Genomic DNA, 19,946 nt, shown 5'->3' with positions numbered 1-19,946 from the left:
AAATCTTCCTGTCCTCTCTGCCCATGAACAGGTTCTTTGGTGGGGTGCTGGCACCTCTCCAGGAGTACCATCTGCCAAGGCCAGTAGCTAAGCAACAACTTGCCTGTTGGTGGACTTTTATTACTTGGAAAAACTGATTAAAGGATAAACTGAAACAATGGATTTAACAGTATATAAGAAAAGTCAGTCCTGAGAAGTACAAGTAGATGAAATGCAGAAGAATGGCTACCACAGTGGAAGAGGCATTCTTGAGGTAGTATCTCATCTGAACTCAAGTTTTGCTCAAGAATATCAACAAAAATGGGAGAAGAAATGTCCAAGTAATTTATCTGGATGAGAAAGCACAAGATTAATACCAAAATAAGTGGTTGCTATGCCAGCAGCCTTCCTGAAATGTGTGTGTTGTATGTTTCACATTTTATGTCTCCTGGAGTAATTCTAAATCAGTGTTTGCAGTGCTGGAGCCCTGGAAAAGACTGTCCTTGGGTATACTGCAGAGGTTAGAATTCACCCAGAGGGCCTACAACCACATGATCTTGAGGTCCTACTGTTGTGAGAGGGTAACACCTGGAGAAGGATCATGTTCAGAAAACATGTCAACAAGCCAAGGAATTAAGCAGTACAGGAGCCCCCCATGTGCATACCTCTTGAATATCAGACAGGAGCACTCTACCAGCATCAGACAAGATGGTGGGTTTGGGGACAGCCTAAATATTGCACAATAGGATATCACACACACTGTGCATTTAATGAGTGGGCATTAACCTCATTTGCTTGTCCTCTGCGCTGGAAACGTGAATGGAGCCTTAAAACCACTAATGTGAAACAGGCAAATTGATTAAGGAAATGATATTCAATAGTTACTTTTGGTCCTCTTGCTTGCCTGTCACCTTCCTTCTGCAACTCGCTCTTCTCTTCCTGACTCCTTTTCTACCTTTTTCTGCCACACATTTTGCCTCACTGATACCCAGTTCTGCTCTTGTCTACCTCCTCTTTAATGTTTTCAGACTCACTGTTTTCCAAATATGTGACCTCTATGTTCTGCTTGCAAAATCCATTTTCTTCCTCAGACACTACCTGCTCTTGTCGCTTTCTGCTCTTTGTGGCTAATTTCTCCGCCTCCAAAGAAAGACCAATCATAAAAGCAGAGCTCCACCTTGCCAAGACCACCTCTGAAATGAGAGGAGTTATTCTATCTTTTAAGAATAACCAGGAAACAGATGATTTTTTTTTTAAATTAAAACCTTCCACTTTTGGATATGCACAGAGCTCCTAATTGCTCAAAGACTTTCCAGTACCACAAAGCATTCTGAAACATATCCCTTCTCATTTGTGCTACTGCTTGTGACATACAGCGTGCCCTGTTGCTGGCATGGAAAGTTGAAGATCGCCGAGTGTGTTGGCCCGTGGAGCAGCCTATGCCTTTATTCTGACTGCCTAGACCGCGCAACACAAACCATTTGGAGGCTTTGGAGAATGAACATGAGTGTGACAAAACCAGAAAATGGGATTCGGTTTTTATTCTAAGTTTAAAGCTCAGCAAAAAGAGTTGTTTTTTGTGCATAGTACATGTTGTTCTAGTCAGCTGAAAACCGAATAACATGGTAGTATATGCAAATAGTAAAAGATTAAAGATTTGGCACACTCTGGAATACTCCAATGACATGTCCAATCACAGCAGTACCATCTGCTTGTCCTTATATGTGCTAAATTTATAACACTGTGCTAATTTCTGTATTAGTTTACACACCACCTTCAGGAAATTATACTTAACAGATAAGCAATATTTGGGCTTTGTGACTTATCTTTAGCAAACAGTTAGTAAATGTCTCTCCAATTACTCTCAGCTCTGTTCTTAGAGAAAGAAGTTTAGAAATCATTGATTATGTACTCTTTTTTATTCCTGCAGGAATGGCAGCGACTTGCAATTATAATGTTATTTCCCTAAGTTTTTGCTCATGCTAGAATTTTGACAGACTAAAAGGTGATCTGATTTTCACCTGGAGCATGGACACCAGTAAAATACAAGAAGCCTCATATTGTACAGCTAAATTAAAATGAACCCCTTCTGTATGAAGTGAAAATTTTACCAGATTGCTAATTGTACCTTGTCTTCAGGTGGCATTCAATTTGACGTTACAGAGTACACCACCTTCCTGACCAACGCCATAAACAAACTTACAGAAGACATGGACATGTACTCCCTGTAATTTGAAAAGGAAATAAAAGTAATGGAAGACAACCCATGGAGTCTGCACAATATTGGCATTATCCTTCTCCTTATACCTACTCACGGACACTCTGAAGCACGGGAAGACAGAAGACCAGGCATGGAAAGGCTCCTTTCCATGGCCATCTGGGGTTTCTGTGAGTCTCTTGCCCTGTTGGCTGTGTAGGTGGATGGTTTACTGATGATCCTGGAGCTCATTTGCAGTGTCTCTACATGACGCTGCACTGAATGATTTCTCCCCACAGGATGAAAGGCTGAATTATCCCTTCTTTGGGTCTGAGGGGAGAAGGTATTTCAAAGCGTGAGACCATTGAACCATCACCTGAGGGGACAGCTGTCTAGAGGATATTATAAAAGTGTTTGACACATTTAAATAGATGGTTTCAGCTTGCCAGTCCTGGAATGACTCCTAAAACAAATGTCAATATAAAGAATAAGGCAATTTGTTTTGGATGATTAAGAGAATCTGGCTCACATACCCAAGGTGTGACAATTCCAATCACATCTTCATTTCAATATACAGGAAAGAAATAAACTAGGCTTCATTATTGTTCATACTGCCAGTGCTATATATTTGACATGATAATCTACAGTATTAGTCAGTAAATTGACTCAGTGGACTGCCCTTGATCATATGCTCCATTTTCTGCTCAGCAGGGCCCTCTAACAGCTATATATAGCCAGGGAGAAAAGAAAAAAAAAAAAGAGAGACAATTCTGTCTTAGATCATTATGAGAGGATGTTGCGTTCAGTTTTACTGTTGCTTAAAAGGTTATAAATGATGTGATCTTTTCGCCGTCACAGATAATATATGGCTGCTGTTTGTCTGACTTGTCAACTCTTCACACAGAAATCCAATACTCCCCTCCTGTCATATATTCATTTCAAATGTGTGTTCTCTTGCAGGACCCCAAATTAAATAGTCACTGTATTTTTATCTGCCAGTTTTCAAGTCTTGCCTTGGGTGGTCCTTCCTTGTCAAACCACAGTTGTCACGTTAGAAACCCACATGAGTACTTGCAGCAAACGTAAAATCTCCTGATCGTAGTTAAAATTCTGCATGCTTTTCTATTAAAGAAAATTATTGTACATCTTAATCTGTAGCTCTGCTTTTCTGCCACTGTTTTTTACATGTTTAATTACTGAGCTACTTGCTCAGGCAGGTTGTTTTTAGACTGCATCATGCATTTATGAGTTTGATATCACAGTCAAAATAAGTATTGAATTAATCCTGTCTCCTCCTCTATGTGTCGAAAAATTGTTTAGTCAGTCCAGACAGGAGGTAAAATTAGGAGTAACCTCTAAGAAGGGGCTAGATGGTGAAGGGCAGTTCTCAGTGCTGAGAAAGGATGAGAGCACAGACTCAAAAAGCAGACAGCTCAGCAGGAGATTGGCACGAGTTACTAAACACAAACTTGTGTAGCTGTATTTCAGCAGCATATCTGCAGCTGTAACCTGCACTGCTGCAGAAGGAAGGGGAACGGAAGAGCCTTAGGATAAAATGAGTCTATTGCTATTCCTGTCCACAATGGTAAATAATTGTTCAAAGATTTTTTTACTGACCTTTGTTCCAGGAGTACTTGCAAGTCAAGGAGAATTACAGGGCATAAATCAGAAATACTGAACTGTGGGTCAGCACATCCACAAAGAAATATAATTCAGCTCACAGTTTCCCTGAGGAACAATCCCTCACAAATCCCTCTTAAACTCACTCCTGAAATATTGGGCACATTACAGAAGAAACTGTTTAAGAGCACTGATTAATATTTTCAGCAACTGCAAATCTCCCAGCATACTGCCTGGTGCTGGCTCTGCCAGCTGGCTCTCAAGGGCTTTTCTGGTCCCGTTCCCTGCCATCCTACAATTCTGTGTTTGTAGTCTGAAGAAGAGAATAGAAATCAAAAACCGTCCAGGCCAAACAGCTTTCTCTACATTGTAATGCTTTAAACATGCAAAGAGGTTAAAGTCTAAGCCTCTCTGCTTTGACGCTTCAAGAGCTGCCAGTGCAGAAGATCCCCAGATTCTTATGACTTTGGCACCAGTTCCTAAGTCTTCTTCACCACGACATGGACGGCAAGAGGGAGGACTTGTGGGAAAAGGAAGGTCAAAATTCTAATCCCACTATGGCATGCTGATTACTCTTTGGGCACCCCTGTAGCCCTGGGTACAGCACTTTTGGATTGCAGGCATCTGCCTTGGGCTAAGGAGGCCTGCAGCTCTCACAAGAGACAGGGTGTGCTACACCCCCTAAAATACCTTTCTACCTCCCCTCAGATGAATAAGACTTCACTGCAGGCAAAGGAGCTTCTTGTTTCATAGCTGAAGGAGGTAAATATTTGACATGCTCACAAGAGTCAAGCTGAACAGCAAGGAATATGTATCAGTGACAGAAAAAGAGCAAGACTCTAAGAAGACTGGCTGGGATGCCACATGCAATAAAACCAGCTATTAGCTTCACGTGGGGTTCGAAAAATATTTAGGAAATAACATCTGATGAAAAAAGTCTATTGTTGTGATAGAAGTCTGTTATTCAACCCCAGCTACGCAAATACCCAAAAGATAACTCACCAAGCAAAAGGAAAAGCAGTAACAGGACAAATAAGGGTGACAAAATCATCAGCCTTCACCCATCAAAAACCAAAATTCAAATAGATTATTTTTACAACAAAATAACACAATATAAGCCACAAGGGAAAGTGAACAAAGATCGAAGAGCTAATAAGAGACATACAACACAAACAGGCATCCCTACTATCTAGAAGTAACAGAAGAATAAGAGCATTCAGCACCAGAACATCATAAAAGATCTGTTGTGTATTTGGGGAAAAATATCCTTTGTGCAAACTTGAAAAAAAAAAAAAATTTACAGCTAGGGAGCAGGACAACATTTTCTGTGCCTGCTAAAAGCTACCCTCTCTGGACTTTTTACTACTCTTTCTTCACATTCCTGTTTGGTTCCTGTGAAAAACTACAGCTTATATCTTCACCGCTTGAACATCTAACACAGATGACAGTAATGGCATAATAATAAAAGACCAGCACATTAGCAAAAAACAGAACTGAATCCACCATAGTTCACGACAGACAAATCTAGGACATCTCCAAAATAAGGAACAAAATGGCAGTGCTCAAAAACATTTAAAAAAAGAACTGCAACAGCTAACTAATCGCTTTTATGTAAGGTATGAAGTTGATGTGAAGGTGAAGAATTGGAACAGCAGTATTGACTTAGTGTTTCATAATTTAATTTTTTTTTAATTATGGGAGCAAATAATCTTCTTTTCCACCATTCTTTTTGCTTCCTTTCTTGCATGGGCTAAGGACCACCAGTAGCCCCCTTACCACCATCTGAGAAATTTGAAATGGCAGAATTACATTGGCTTATGCTAAGTCCTTAAATATGCTAAATTTATTCCTGCTCTTGTGCATGTAATAGTATGAATAGAAATACCTCAGATCAGAAAAGAAAACTACCATAACTAGCTCTCCTCCTTTCCTTTTCAACCCTACTCTCCTTGCAGGCACAGTCACTGAACTCAGTATTACTTGGTTCCTGAGAAATAACAACTGAACCCTGCGAATATGCATTACAATTTGCAAAACCATTAGTCATTCTGTTTGCTTTCATCTAATACATAGCTTTGGTTATTTCTATTTCTTCAATAACCTCACACAAGATCTTCCTCCACTTCCAACGCCCTTTTCATTCCTGACGTGCACTCCTGGCAGCTCCAGTGTCCATATGTACTCCTACTCCCAGAAATGCTGAGGAGCTAGTAGGAACAACTCATAGCAATTTTTAAAAAAGTGTTTTAATAATTCATAAGTCATCACATTGAACTGACTGCTCTCTCCACAAATAGTAAGGCTACTCATCACAAAAATACCACCTCTGGCTTAGAAAGTCCTTGAGTTGCGAAGTTCTGAGCCCAGGAGGGTGCATTGAGGACACGTTGCTGTCACAGAGAGCTTCCCACCCTAGACAGAGCCCTGGCCTAACACGGGACAGCCTTCTTGGGCTTTATCATTGCCAAAGGGAGCTTCCCACAGTGAGGAGATGCAGCTGGTTGCTGAACAGCTGCCCCACGAATTTCAAAGCTACACTGGCTATTTAACTTCTAAGTCTGGAATATGACTAGAAGAAATATTTCTACTAAGTCTCTTTGCCTTCTGACTATAATGCAGCATGATTAGCTTAAACAAGGGACAAGTTCATTTTGCCTAAGGAGTAAATCTGAAAGCAGGAATCTAAATCCAACATTATACCTTTCTGTAGGCGTTACTATAACAATTGTTTACAAGGATTTCTTTTTAATCTACAATAAAGATCTACTATTTCAGATAGGAATCTAGTTTTATGGGGTCTGTGATATGAAATTTGACTATTGCTGTGTAGAAAGGTTAAGCTGAAAAAAAATGCTACATGAAGAGCACATTGACTAGGCTAAAAAGCCAAAAAACAGATTTTCAAGCCAGGTAGGAAGAGCAACTAAGTTCACACTTGGTAAGAAAGGGTTGGAAAGTAATTTAAAAAAAAGCTATGTAGAGGAATAATTTTGAAGGTAGGAAACAAATAAAAAAACAACTAATCCTTTTTAGTTTTGCTAGGGAAATCATTACTAGAAATATTGGTGAGGCTTCCTGCAGTGAGAAGCATGATACCCAAATGTAAGAGGCTCAGAGAGAGAACTAGAATTAATAAATTCAGAAAAACTGAAGCCCAGGCATGGCAGGACATGTCACCATATGAGAGCCTGGGGGGAAACTGGCAATTACCAGGTAGACAGGAATGAAAGAAATATAGTGACCTATGTGGGAAACACAGTGAAAAGCTAGAGTAGGGAGAATACTATTTAAAATATGTTATGCGTCCTCCGCTTTTTCATCTTAGACACACACTCATACATGCACAAATACCCAAGGAGGGGCCTGTCTGCTGGAAGAGTAACAGATATTGTGATCTAATAAGGAAACTTCAGTTGAATAGCTGCAGTATTTGCCACTGGTCTTCTCTAAATGATGGGGCAAGAACTTGCAAAACTTGCAAGAAACGTAATTGTCTTCTTCAAAGGCCACCGAAAGGTTGCAGGAGATACATAGTCTGCTGACAGGGCTGGAAAAATACTGAGAGAGAGCACAAAGTGATATTCAGAAGACCTGACTACCCACTCATTGGTGTAAATATCTGCAAACACAAGAATGTCCCCCAGGTTTCACATGGGAAGTCCCATGACATTGGTGGAATCACCAGCTTTTCAAAGTTAGGGTAGAGTACTTATGCAGTAGAAGGATTCATGCCGCACATGCAATGAAACACATTGCATCAGACAAATACATTTTAATTTATCGTGGTACGTAATAATGAATAAAAGAGTATTAGGATCTTACAGTACATCTTCCAGACAGAAGATACCAAAGACTGTAAAAGACCATCCTGTAATGCACAAGTTCTATTTCACCAGCCTGCAGTGACATCACACTCAATTAGACTTGCCATTATTTCCCTTGCCTGCCATGCTCAGCACAGAAAAACTCCTACAACACCAAAATTCTGCAGATGGGGCAAATGAGGAGACTTAGTGCCTGATTCTACACTGTGCTTTGCAAAACCTAGAGACCAAGAATGCGGCAAAACCTTTGCTTTCTGCAGAAATGTCTGTTGTACAGCTCTTTCCTGTCAACTCGACAACAGAGGCAAACCATATTAGAAAAGTGACCCCTTCGTGAAAGTGAAAGAAAAAGCTGGCAGAAGTTAATAGGCAACAGATAAATTAATCTCTTGGAAAGTTTGTGTTAGAGATTATGAGGACTGATGCATGCAGGCACCTGTAAGACTTTACATCCTGAAGAGGAAATGCACAACTTGCTTTCCTAGATGCAAGATCTCACATTTGTGCAACTCAAATGATCTGTAATGAACAAAGCTTGTGATCTCCATTCTTGACTAGTTATTCTTGTGAGAGATGAAGATTGCAGAGCACCTGAAGGCAAGTTTCTACCTCTGGCAGGCTTGGGAAGGCTCAACAGAAGAATGGATGAGTCAGTCATAGGCAGAGCACTTCCACATAACTAGCAGAAAGAATTGTCTCAGAAAACTACATGGAGAATCACTTGAAGAGAATGAGGTGAGGCATGAAAACAAAGGTATCATGTCTCCTAGGAGTCTGGTCATGATATCACAGAGACGTTAAAACCTTGGCACCTTGGTAACATAACTTGCACCTATGCAAGTGGAGTATGTATGTGTGTGTACAAATGCACATGCAGTACCTGTGTGAGAAATTACACATGCAGGTTAGAAGTTATATGATTTTCAGAGCTATGCTATCACTCAGAGGCAAGTTACAGGCTCGATGTAGAAATTCACAGGTAGGATTCCGGACTTGTGTCACTTCACTCGTTTTGGGAACCACAGCAGCCTTTTCTGACCTTTCCAATCTGGTTATCCAAGAGCTAAAAACACTCTGGCACATTCAGTATGCCAGATATATTCAACCAGCCACAGGAAAACTGAGCTCACCAATAGAAAGTCCTTCTTGACTTTGGTCCTGTTGGAGTAAAGAAGCATTGCCATGGGAAGAGTCCAGTCACAGACAGTGGAAGTGGATAAATTTTTAGTGGCATGTGGCTGGGCTTAGCAAGGAGTTTTCAGATGCTCCCAGTTTGAAAGGGGCCTTTGTAAGGAAACTGGGAAGCCTCAGCAACCATCACTCAGAGTATGTGGAGCTTCAATGTGTTTATTCCTTCCAGTGTAACTATCCCTAGATCCCTCCTCATGTAGCAGCAAAGAAAATCTCCTTTCCCAGCTATCCATCTGCTCCCAGTTGGCCAACTGCTGCTTTTGTGCAAGACAGACTAGCATTATTACAAAAAAAAAAAAAAAAAAAAAAAGAAAGAAAGAAAGAAAATCAGGCCACAAAAGAAATACCCAAATACGGATATCTATATTTACAGTAATGAGCATTTTGCTCTAGCAGTGGATCAATTGAAAGAAACACGTCTAATCATTAAATCAAACTAAATGTGTCAGAATCAGGCACTGACATCAGTTTGCCATAAGCAATGGCTGTTAACTTGAACAGGAATGACTAAACAATGTTGCTTTCCCTCTGGAAAAAAAAGACAGAAAAACAAATGACTTCAACATCACTTTTTTAGAAGTACTATAAAAACTGGGTTTTACTTGAACCCATGAAATTTTTCAGACGTTGAGACAGCACGAGGTTTCAAAAGTCTGGTTAATACAATTTCGTTTTGCACAATGTCATTTGGACAACATTATTACAGAATGCTTCACAATTAATTACATTCAAATAGCAGCTTCTATCCCCTGTGGAGAACGGGATTAATTGGGTCAGATGTAAATACACATTTCATGGATCCTTCTGAACACTTGCCCATCTTGCCAATTTACCGTGTAATTTGATACAACTGGTGTACTATGCTCTGGAGATGCGCAGGGCGAGCACAGTTGCCAGTCAGTGTAGAAATACACGGATACAGCAGTGCTGGTATTCTCCACCTGCATTATTCTTGGCTCTAACTGCCCAACCCTTTCATTCTTTTGCAGAAATACCAATTTATATTTATTCACGCTGAAATACTCTGCTGTTGAAAATGAAGCTTGGGACAGAACTCAGAATTGATATGAAGTGTCGTGGCGGACTCCTGGCAATGTGAGGTCAGAAACTTCTCCTCCCAGGTGTCTTCACCCCCCCCCCCCCATTGGAAAGGGAACCTGACCATTACAACAAAGCGAAACCCTGAGACCATGCCCTTAGTGAGTCCTGACTCTGGGCAGGGAAAGAGTAAAGATAAGCTACCTACAGAGAAAGAACAAAGGAGCCAACTTTTGGGAAAAGTTGTTTCCTTGACTCCTTGTGCAGCCTAAGCCTAAATCTTGGGACTTGCAATGGCTTTTCACATTCTTTCTGGAGTCTTGGGTAGGGGCAGCATAGGTTACACATGCTCATCCTGAAGTCCTCTTTCTTCATTTTTGATCATGAAATGCATATTAGTCCATTTTTTCACTGTCTTTTTTCCATGAAATAAGGTGGGCCAGAACACATCCAATGAAAGAATCACGATTTTCTAAAATAATCTGAAAAACAGAAGTTTGTGCCTGTGGCAGGTGGTTCTTGAAAAGCTACTTCTTGATGCTTTAAAACATTAAAAATAAGAACAGGGTTTCCTGCCTTTTTCTAACTGCCCTATTTCCAGTTTGCACTATCCCCTAGGTATAATAAAAAATGAGATATTTGCACCCAGCTGGAGAGTCCCTTTCATGAGCTGGAAAACTGCAGAGTTCATTTCTGGCGTATTTCCTGCTGTTCATGAGTAACTACCAGGACAAAGTTGCTCAAGTGAAGTGCAGACTTCAGTCCCCAAGGCTTGTCAGTTCAGAGCTGATCCTTTCAGCCACTGCGTGCTGGGTAGGTACAAGGGAGGACTTGGAGTTTCTAAAGCAGAGTTAACACTACCAAGCAAACAAAAAACACTTCATCAGGTACTCCTGGCTTTTCCAAACCTGCTTGTCCCAGATGGTGCAGCATACAGTCATTTCATCATCCCAGATCTGAAACATCATAATATTACTGATCTATAGCCCCTTTAAACTTAGTTTTACAATGCTTATATCCTGTTCATATCTTATTGAATGTTAAGGGGTAATTTGCTAAAGTATTTGCACGTCGGGCAACTTGAGTCGTGATACCGTATCATGTCCTGCTTGGTGCTTTGGTGCCACGCCTGGTCCCTAGGGTTTCATTATCTGTCCCCCACTCCCACTGACTACTCCGCGTTGCACCACTCTGATCTTACCAACTCCTCATCAGTTCTCCACTTCTTTGGTTTCCACCACCTCTAAACTAGACGTTTTCTCCCTATCCTATTTTGGTTCTTTTTTCAGAACTAAGAATTTTGTTCTCAAGATTTTTTTCACCTGGCTTTGCCTCTACTCTGGTACCTGCATTCTATTACTTCACCTTGCATACTTGTATTCTGCCAGCTTAATTAATGCTTAGATATTTGGAGGTTTTTTTCATAAACTGGTATTAGATGTTCCATAAATTAGTCTTGATGTGCCTGATTTTTGATTTGGTTTTCAGAGTTCTATCACTTGAAGTGTAACTGTCATTTTTGTCTTCTGTTTCTTGGTTTGGGGTGAAAAATCCACCCCATATAGTCCGTCATCTTAGTGTGTCTGAAGCTGTGTAACACATGAAACAGAGATACTTGTTTCGAGCTTTTTATCTTACAAGATTTTTTTGATCTGTTTCTTGGATACCACCCCCACGGCTGAACTTGTTCTTTTTCTACAGGTTAATCTTTCTTTGGGGACTCCTGTCCTTCTTTAGACCTGTGCCTGGAGCTGTACTAAGGATTTATATCAGAATGTTTTTCTAGTTTGAGATGATGCTTTTGTTTAGATGTTTAAACTCACTGTAGTCAGTCCATTTAATAAAAAATACTTTGACTGATGTTAACTAGGGCCATTACTAGCCTATTCATGTTCACAATAAAAAGACAGACACGAACATTCAGATGGAGTCACAAGGTGACACGGCAAAATGCTGGAATGTATTGTGTCTATTGTTTAACTGGTTCTCTGCAGTCGTATGCGGGACTATAAGTTCAAGCTAAATGATCATTTTGGTGTATTTATGTTCTACTGGATTTTTTCTCTGCAGTTACATTATAGTGCTAATGCAATTGCCCTGGAGAAATAAAAATAACCACAATATCTTGAGGGTGTTTATCTACAGCAGAAGCTATATGCTCTTTAATCCATTAAGTACACAAGATGTGTGTGAGAGAGAGAAAGCCATTCAGACTAGGATTCCTATTTTTCACAATGAAACTCGTGTGCTTGAGCTGGCTCAGTGACTACCAAAAATAGCTCAGCAAAAAGGGCTTTCCTTGAGCACTTCCATTATTCACATGATGCGGCACCTTACATAACGTGAAGCTTGCACGTCTTCCCACCGAGTGCGGTGCACACGGATGTTAGCGGGCAAAAATTTCCACCAGAGACAGTAGTACCAAGTGTTTTAAAGGCAAAGTCAGGCTGAAGGCATGGATTTTTTTTCAATGGGCAAGTCTGAAAATTCTTAAAAATTGTTTGGGTGATCTGATGGAGGGATTTCAATTTGAGATGGCCTTTGAAACCTGGTGTTACTCAATGCGTACCTCTTCTCCTTTTCAAAGATGCAAATACTGTTACCTTGACAGTAGTGGTGACTTTGTTAGGATGCTTGGGGTACCCGCCTTGCCACTGGCAGCTCCATCCAGAGACCAGCAGTTCTCTGAAGAACTCGACCAGTTCTGCCATCTTTGTCTAGTGGAGTTATCCTCTGCTGCTGTAATCACTTAGTTTCAGTCACAGCCCTTTCATCTGAAAACACCATTTGTGCCTCCCTTTGCTAATCTGCATGCATGTGAACCCCCTTGGTTTCAACATTGTTATTTATATTGCTCTGTGTTCCCTGCACATGGGATTAAAGTCTGTCACAGCCTCCAGCTGCACAGTTTTTTTGTTCAAACTATAAAGTATTGCTTTTAACACTAACAGTCCCAAACTTAACCCCTATTCTTGGTCACAGTGATAACGATTTCACATACGATTTAGGAAGTCATCTCTGAAATTATGGTATGAATACTAGCGTGCTGTGACTCATTTTAACTACAGATCATATAACGATTACTGTTTTCAAAAAAGGGTGATTGAACCTGTGTAAACACAATTCTTCTGCTTCCCTGAAAACCCATCAAATTGAAAAATAAGCAAATCTTATTTGATTATCACAAATCATATTATAAAAAGCTATTTTCTTTTAGGTGATCTGGCACTATGCAATTTTAGATTTTTAATATAACGAAACCGTACTACATCGTCAGTACTATCAGACTCATGGCTTCTGAAGCCTGTAGTCTCTTTATGGAAAAAGTAGTATCATGATATACAATAAATAGGCAACAATTTGTGTCAGCAGTGAAGTATTGCTACTGTGAGCAGGAAGGGTGTATTTCACTGTGTGCAGGAAGACTATATGAATCTTTAGGACCAGCACTGAATGCTTCCTCTAGGAGAAACTGCATAGGGTAGGCAGACAGGCTGAAGCACTGATTACCTGAGAATATAGGTATTTATTCTGTATGGAAGATGGCAACAGGTCCTGATAGTGCAATCTTTTCTAATCCAACAACAGGTCAATGGTTCAGCTGTAAATACAGTTTATGGACCATCAGCGATATAACCCAGACTTCTCTAGAGAAGTATTAACCAGTCTGATCTTTAGCTTAGGAGATATGATGGTGTTTTAAGGTGTTTTGCGCTTTCATGCAATGCTGTGAGCGTCCAACACTAAGAAGAAGAAGACACAACAGAAGAAAGTGGCAGAGCTATAGACTTGCAAAACAGATAACAATATTCTTCTTATTTTGTAGATATAAGTGCTAAATGCAGGAATTCTGGTCAGGTGTGATTTAGCACCTATTATTTATCTCTCCAGATTAGCACTGAACGAAGCAGTATAAATATTCTACCACCCCTTTTTTACACTGTCTCCTCTTGACTATGACTTTTAGATTTGCATTCAACACAAACCCTTGGTTCAATGAGCAATACCACAGCAAGTCAAGCTCCCTTCTTGTAAGGCTTCTTGTGGCACCACAGACTATATTGCTGTGTTCTCTTCTGCGTGTAAACAACCTTCTCTTGAGCAGAAAAGTACCAAGCTGCAGCTATGGCAGAATTGCTCCAGAAACCTCTGTCTTGGTACTTCTCCTCTGTTCACCTCTAAAGTGCACATCACTTCTGTGGTGGGAGATCTCCAGGGGAAACGAGTGCCAGTGCAGCTCCAGTTCTTAGGGCCCTGCAGCAAAAGTACTGCAGTGACGTGGCCCCTCTGTGTACTGCACCGGCTGTATATGTAATACACAATATTCAAAAGCAGAAGACAGGTTTCTTCAAGCTTTCCTTAGAAAGAGGATAGCTGGGCCTTACAAGAACCTTAATTAGACTACTAGCACTTTGTGATGGATAAGACATGCAACACTGAGTACTTGCTTGTACTGGTTTTGTAGTTGTATGGCATCAGCTTTCCAGTGGCAACATAGTAATATTGGTCATATCTTCTAGAGAGACCCTGAATTTTTCTTTTTATTTTTGGTTTTGTGTATGTGTAAATATGATTATTTCTACAATAGCATCCAGAAATGAATGCTCTCTTCTACTGCTTGATATCGTAGCTCTGAAAGTGAACAATTTATTGCATTGCATACCCTCTGTCCTAATTATTGCTGTGTAACATGAACCCTGTTTTTTCTTTGATTTTGAAAGCTACTAATTCCCTTTACAGTCTACAAAATCCACTGAAATCATCTGAATCTTATAATCACATAACTTTGCAGAGCTTGATCAAAGCCAGAGACCCACTACAGCTCAAAAGCTGCTCAGGCGATGTTTCTTGTTCTGGGAAATCAGGTCCTGAAAGATTTAAATCCTGGTCCCATTTTATTTAAATGAGTGCATTTCATTTCTCAGTCACCAGCACCAAGCAGTGAGCTGCACACTAAGCTCATTTCTTTCTCCATCACTGATTTTATTACCTCCACCACTCACCCATAATCTGGATCTATCAGCTGCTATCATATTGCTTCTGATCTGCTACATGCTACACTCTGTAAACGACTTCAGCCCCATGGCTCTTCACCAGACAAATAAAAAGAAACCAATGAAATACATTTTTGCATTCATAGCTACTCATACTCCACTAAGCAGGACTCAGGACATCACGAGGAGGAACACTGCAGGTTAATGGTTCAGGAATAAACACCACACCAATAAAAATGCATTTCATTATACATACCAGATTTTGTTGGAATGCACTCATCTGAAAGATGACACGATGTGGGATTCATTGTCTCAAGGCATTTCCTATGCTCCTGTCCCCCCCATTCGCCCTGTATAGATACAGGACCAGACTACCGAATACACATGCACTTTCCTTGAGAGGTTTGGAATGGGGGTGGCACAAGCCAATCGTGGAAAAAAACAAGCATAAGGATGGGCTACAGGAATGTACAACGTAAAACTGCTGTTCATGCTGGGGACAGTACTGTGTATTTTGTGGGGACGTTTATCAAAGAGAATACAAGAGAGTACTAGTGATGCCATCCAAATCATCTGTATTGCTGATTTATGACATCGTTTCACATACTAAAAGTCTCTCTTGCTTTCTCTTTCTCACTATGGTTTTACCCTCAAACTTGAATTGCCGATCTGATTCACTGTCCCGTAAGCTGATGACTCTTTGCTCCGCAAGCCATTCAAGCGCCTCACGGACTCGACGCTTTCATTCCCGACAGTCATAGTCTGTGCCTGTCCCCAGAGTGTCAGCATAGATAGCAGCAGCAAGGATGAGAACAGTACAGTGGTAACACGGCGACACACATACACAACACGGAAAGAGAAGAATGGCTCAGTTAGAGAAGACCATCATGCAAAACAACATGAATCACTTTCAAGGCAAAATAAACTGAGAAAATCGTGAGAGACAAACTGAAGTGACACAGAAAACACCTCCTAAACAGATGGCCTTAGTAACGCTATTCCGTATCTTGAAATTCGTGCTACCAGATTCACAGAAGAAGTGAAAGTAAGCCTGTGCAAACACATAGCTGTCTTTTAGTCCAGCAGAGTATTTCCTTGTATTTAATTAGGGAATTGCCCATTTTGCAAAGAATCCATGTACCAGCTGGCCTAGGATAAACACAGATCTTCTGGTGATTTGGCTTTAAATAACTTTCTTTTAATTGTCACCATGTTAATCATTCCCACAGCAAATGAATGACCACTTCCATGGACCAAAACCTCTTAATTTTTGAGTGATGCCACTGGATATTTTTACTTACCAGTGGTAGCTGCTTGCCTAGTTGTTCACCTCTAATGAACATCGCATCCAAACCTGAAATTACAGACCCCTTACAGCAGCTTCTGTTTCTGCCTTGCTGGTTTTTGAAACAAAGGCTTACAGTGGCAGTGCATCTGGCATGTGTGCCTGCAGACAGGTAAGCATTTCTGCTCTCTCCTATAATCTAATCTTAGCGGGAATCTCAATTCACCTGACAATATTAAACCAGAGAACAGCATTGGATTGCTTCACAGAGCATCCGTCAAATATTACATTAGCTACAGAACATTTATTAGACAGACCTCTCAAAACTCAAATGCCCTGTGCCATTGTTGTCATCCCTTTTGTAAAGGAAACAATTATTTATGGTTTGAAGCACTCGCACAACTCAAGCCAATATTTACTTCATGTAGCAAATGTATACGTAGAGTATAAACCTAAGGGTTTCTACTGATACTGAAGACCAGTGACATAGACACGAGAAGGATGAAGCCTTTATAGCTGTGGGAATGGTTACAACTAAAATACAATTTAATGTCTATTCTTTCCTTTCCATTTACCAAAGAAAAAGTCAGAAAGTACGGACAGACTTACGAAAAATATTTCTGTACTGACACCTAGGTTAAAAATAACTGTCTCTTCTACATTTCAGTTACTGGTATAAAATGGAGTGATAACGATACTCACAAATAGACCCTTTGTTAATAGTCATTGCTTTCACCTGTTCCTTATCTGCTGGTGGATGCCACAGAGCAGCACAATATTTGTAAAGGTAGAGCTGCCTCAGTAATTGCAAGAAGAGACGAAAATTCTTGGAATCAGTGACTAATCTTTTAACATTCATTGATAACTTCATAAATTGCAAATAAACCTAGTGGCCAGTTTTCAGCTCTTTATCAAGGAGTAAATCACTCAAAAGGAAACTTTAGAATAAGAGTCTCCTGCAAGAGCACGAAGAACTGAGGTGAGAAATCAACTGTACGTCAGCATGCTGTCAGGGCAGATTCAGTCACCCCAAGTAAAGAGCAGCTGTACCTTATTTTGTCTTCTTTGCCTTCTTCGAAGCCTCAGAAACTCCTTGTGCTGTCGTGAAACAAAGTTGACTGCTGCATATTCCAGTAATGCAGCAAAGACAAAGAGAAGGCACACGGCCATCCAGATGTCAATAGCTTTTACATAGGAGACCTAGAAAGAAGTAAGACACCGCATGTTGTATTTCAAACTTCTTCATAAGCTGAAGATACTGACATGAAAAATAAACACATTTCTGCACAGCATGAGTTCCAGTTGTTCAACGAGGTGGGATTTTTCTTTTTTTTGTGTTTCCGTTTGTTTTATTAGCTTATAATAAATAAATAACCCAACTACTAATGGAAATGTACATTCACAAAGAATACACAAATTATGACCTACCTCCTTAAGGAAAATAATCAGGATTAGTCTAAAAATACAATTGCTTTTACAGTCACAATCTCAGCTGCAAAATAAAATCAGATCTATTACAGCACTGTAAAGTCACAAGATTTTTATCGTATTACCCACACTGCGGTAAACAGTAGCCAATTAATTAGTTACACACTATGCATATCAAAGGTATGTTGTTTTCCATAGCTGTATTTGGTCTCTGCCTTTCTTTGTAGTCTTGCAGTTTTTAAGTAGAGATCTTATGATTAGGCAACAGCAGGTTGTCTTTTTTGTTTATCCGGTATTAGAACCAGGGTGGAATTAAAAAATAATCTGAATTTTAATGTCTACAACATGCATGTGAGCTAGTTGCCTAAACTACTTTGATATAAATAAATCGAGGAATGAAGAAGAACAGGCTTTTCTAGAATGCAACTCATCTGAACTGTTTTAGACGTCTTCTCTAGGGTGAGAAGCATAACACCCAAATAGTCTTTCTCCATCTTCATGTCTGTAAAGACGAGCTTCAAAACACTCTCTATGCATAGACACATGGGGCTTTACTGCGTAGTCTGAATAAAAGCATCACATACTGCCACATTAGGTACCTAACCTCCATTTGCTAATCCAGCAGAGAACAAATCTCCAGTATCATAATAACCAGTTCTCTTGAGATGTCTCAGATACCCAAGGTCACCTCAAATGGCACCATCACACAAGTGGATCAAGATAAGTAAAATGGATTTTACCTAAACCCCCCAAAATTATAACCACAGGTATTTAACATCTGAATAATACCCTGCAGGCCAAATATGTCAATGCAGTCAATGCAATCAGTGGTCTGAAAAGAGAGCAGAGAAGGATTTGTTGTGCATCTAACACTGATGTTTAGGAGACCTGATCTTTACCACGGACAACTCCACCTCTACCCTTTGCACACATGATTCAAAAAGACCTTGCTCTTACAGTCATGGCTATCATTTCACGACAAAGAGAAGCACACCTGTTTCAGTAAATTTTGCTCCTTTTTACGATATGCTTGAATAGCATCACTTTTCAAAGTCTGTAGAACAGTTTTTGTCAACGTCACATGTAATATATTGCACTATGTGCTCCAGCAAGCAGTATGAGCAGGGGAACGGGCATTTAAAGGATGGCAGAAAGGATACAGAGCTGCATCCTGCAGATCCTGAACACTGAGCAGGACATTTCAGAGGAGCCATGTACTGTTATTCAGCCTTCATCACGGGAACGCACTTTTCAGTATCTGAGGCTGTAGTGTAGCTCCACACTGCAATGCCCACAATACAACATGCATAGGCTGAGCTGCAAGAGGAGAATTTAGCAGGCTAAGGTGACAGTGAATCTGTGCCTTTCAATTAGATACACAGCAGGTATGCATTTCTTTCCCCTACACATTAAAAATAAATCTTGCAAGTTACATGTTTACTGAGCAGCTGTGAAACCCAGTGAAAACTTGACAGTGTCCCAGACACTCTGTGCCACAGGCTGAGGCACAGTAGGAATAAAGGCACTGCAATTTCTGTAAAATGCAGCTCAGTTTAGATTGTTTGTTTCCTTCCCTGAAGGGGCAGCTTGTTTTCCTTTACAAATGCCCTTGGGAGACATATTAGACATGCATAAACAGCTGGACTGTGCTGCCAGAAACAGCATGAAGCAGGGAGCTGAAGCCACAAGAATCAGCATTTCTGACTGTGCAAATCCTGTCCCAGTGGGCTTAAAGCAGGGAGGACAAAATAATAAAGGAAGCCGTGAGTTAGTCTTCCTGCCACTTTCACAGTGCTCCCATAAATGCCATCCACACAATTGCTGAGCCAGCTGGATTATTTTAAGTCCAGCCTGCTGGGCTGGAATCAGAGAATCACGACTTATTTGGCAGGTACGTAGCTTGTTTTGTTGTTTAGCCATTGCCACACCGTGCACAGCTTTAAATGAGAAAAGAGAAAGTAATTGCTTCCAACAACATATTAAAAGTAAATAAAAGGAAAAGTTCTGCAATGAGTGAAAGCTGACCCCTTTGTTTTCGAATCACTTTATGTAATTTTTTCTGTGTATCCCCAGTATGTACAGAATTACACTACTAAAAGCCTAAAAGCCCATATAATTTTCAGAAGCACCTGTGTGCCTGGAAAACAACACGGATCTATTACACCAAGCCTAGGAGGGCCTCACCTAGTACATGTTTCCAAGGACGTACTAAAGTGAGTGCCCAGATTTTAGGCCAGCACTTTGGTATCTAAAGCATGCACAATGCAAAGTTTCAGCAGACTTTAGGGTCTCTGTCTACTTTAGCTGTCTTTAACCTATGTTGTACTTCAAGTAGGAAATGGTCACATCTACCAGATCGTAGACTGATCTGAAGTGGACCTTTCTCAACC

The 19,946-nt window shown here is 40.4% G+C and overlaps 1 protein-coding gene across 5 annotated transcripts in view; it reads right to left on the bottom strand.

Moving 5' to 3' along the window:
- The window catches only part of GLRA2 (glycine receptor alpha 2), a 132,313-nt gene that overhangs the window by 11,316 nt on the left and 101,051 nt on the right, over positions 1-19,946 (bottom strand). For 3 of the 5 annotated variants that reach the window (XM_075428759.1, XM_075428750.1, XM_075428778.1), the window contains 2 exons: positions 17,179-17,328; positions 15,492-15,611 (listed from right to left, as the gene is read on the bottom strand). In XM_075428759.1, the coding sequence (XP_075284874.1) occupies positions 15,492-15,611; positions 17,179-17,328 (270 nt within the window). The remainder of the gene's footprint in view (positions 1-15,491; positions 15,612-17,178; positions 17,329-19,946) is intronic. The other 2 variants (XM_009940638.2, XM_009940637.2) reach the window with 1 other exon arrangement.

This window comes from Opisthocomus hoazin, chromosome 1 (genome assembly GCF_030867145.1).
Source record: "Opisthocomus hoazin isolate bOpiHoa1 chromosome 1, bOpiHoa1.hap1, whole genome shotgun sequence".
Taxonomy (NCBI): domain Eukaryota; kingdom Metazoa; phylum Chordata; class Aves; order Opisthocomiformes; family Opisthocomidae; genus Opisthocomus; species Opisthocomus hoazin.
Note: the sequence above shows the minus strand (reverse complement) of the source record. Positions and strands in the feature narration are given on the sequence as shown.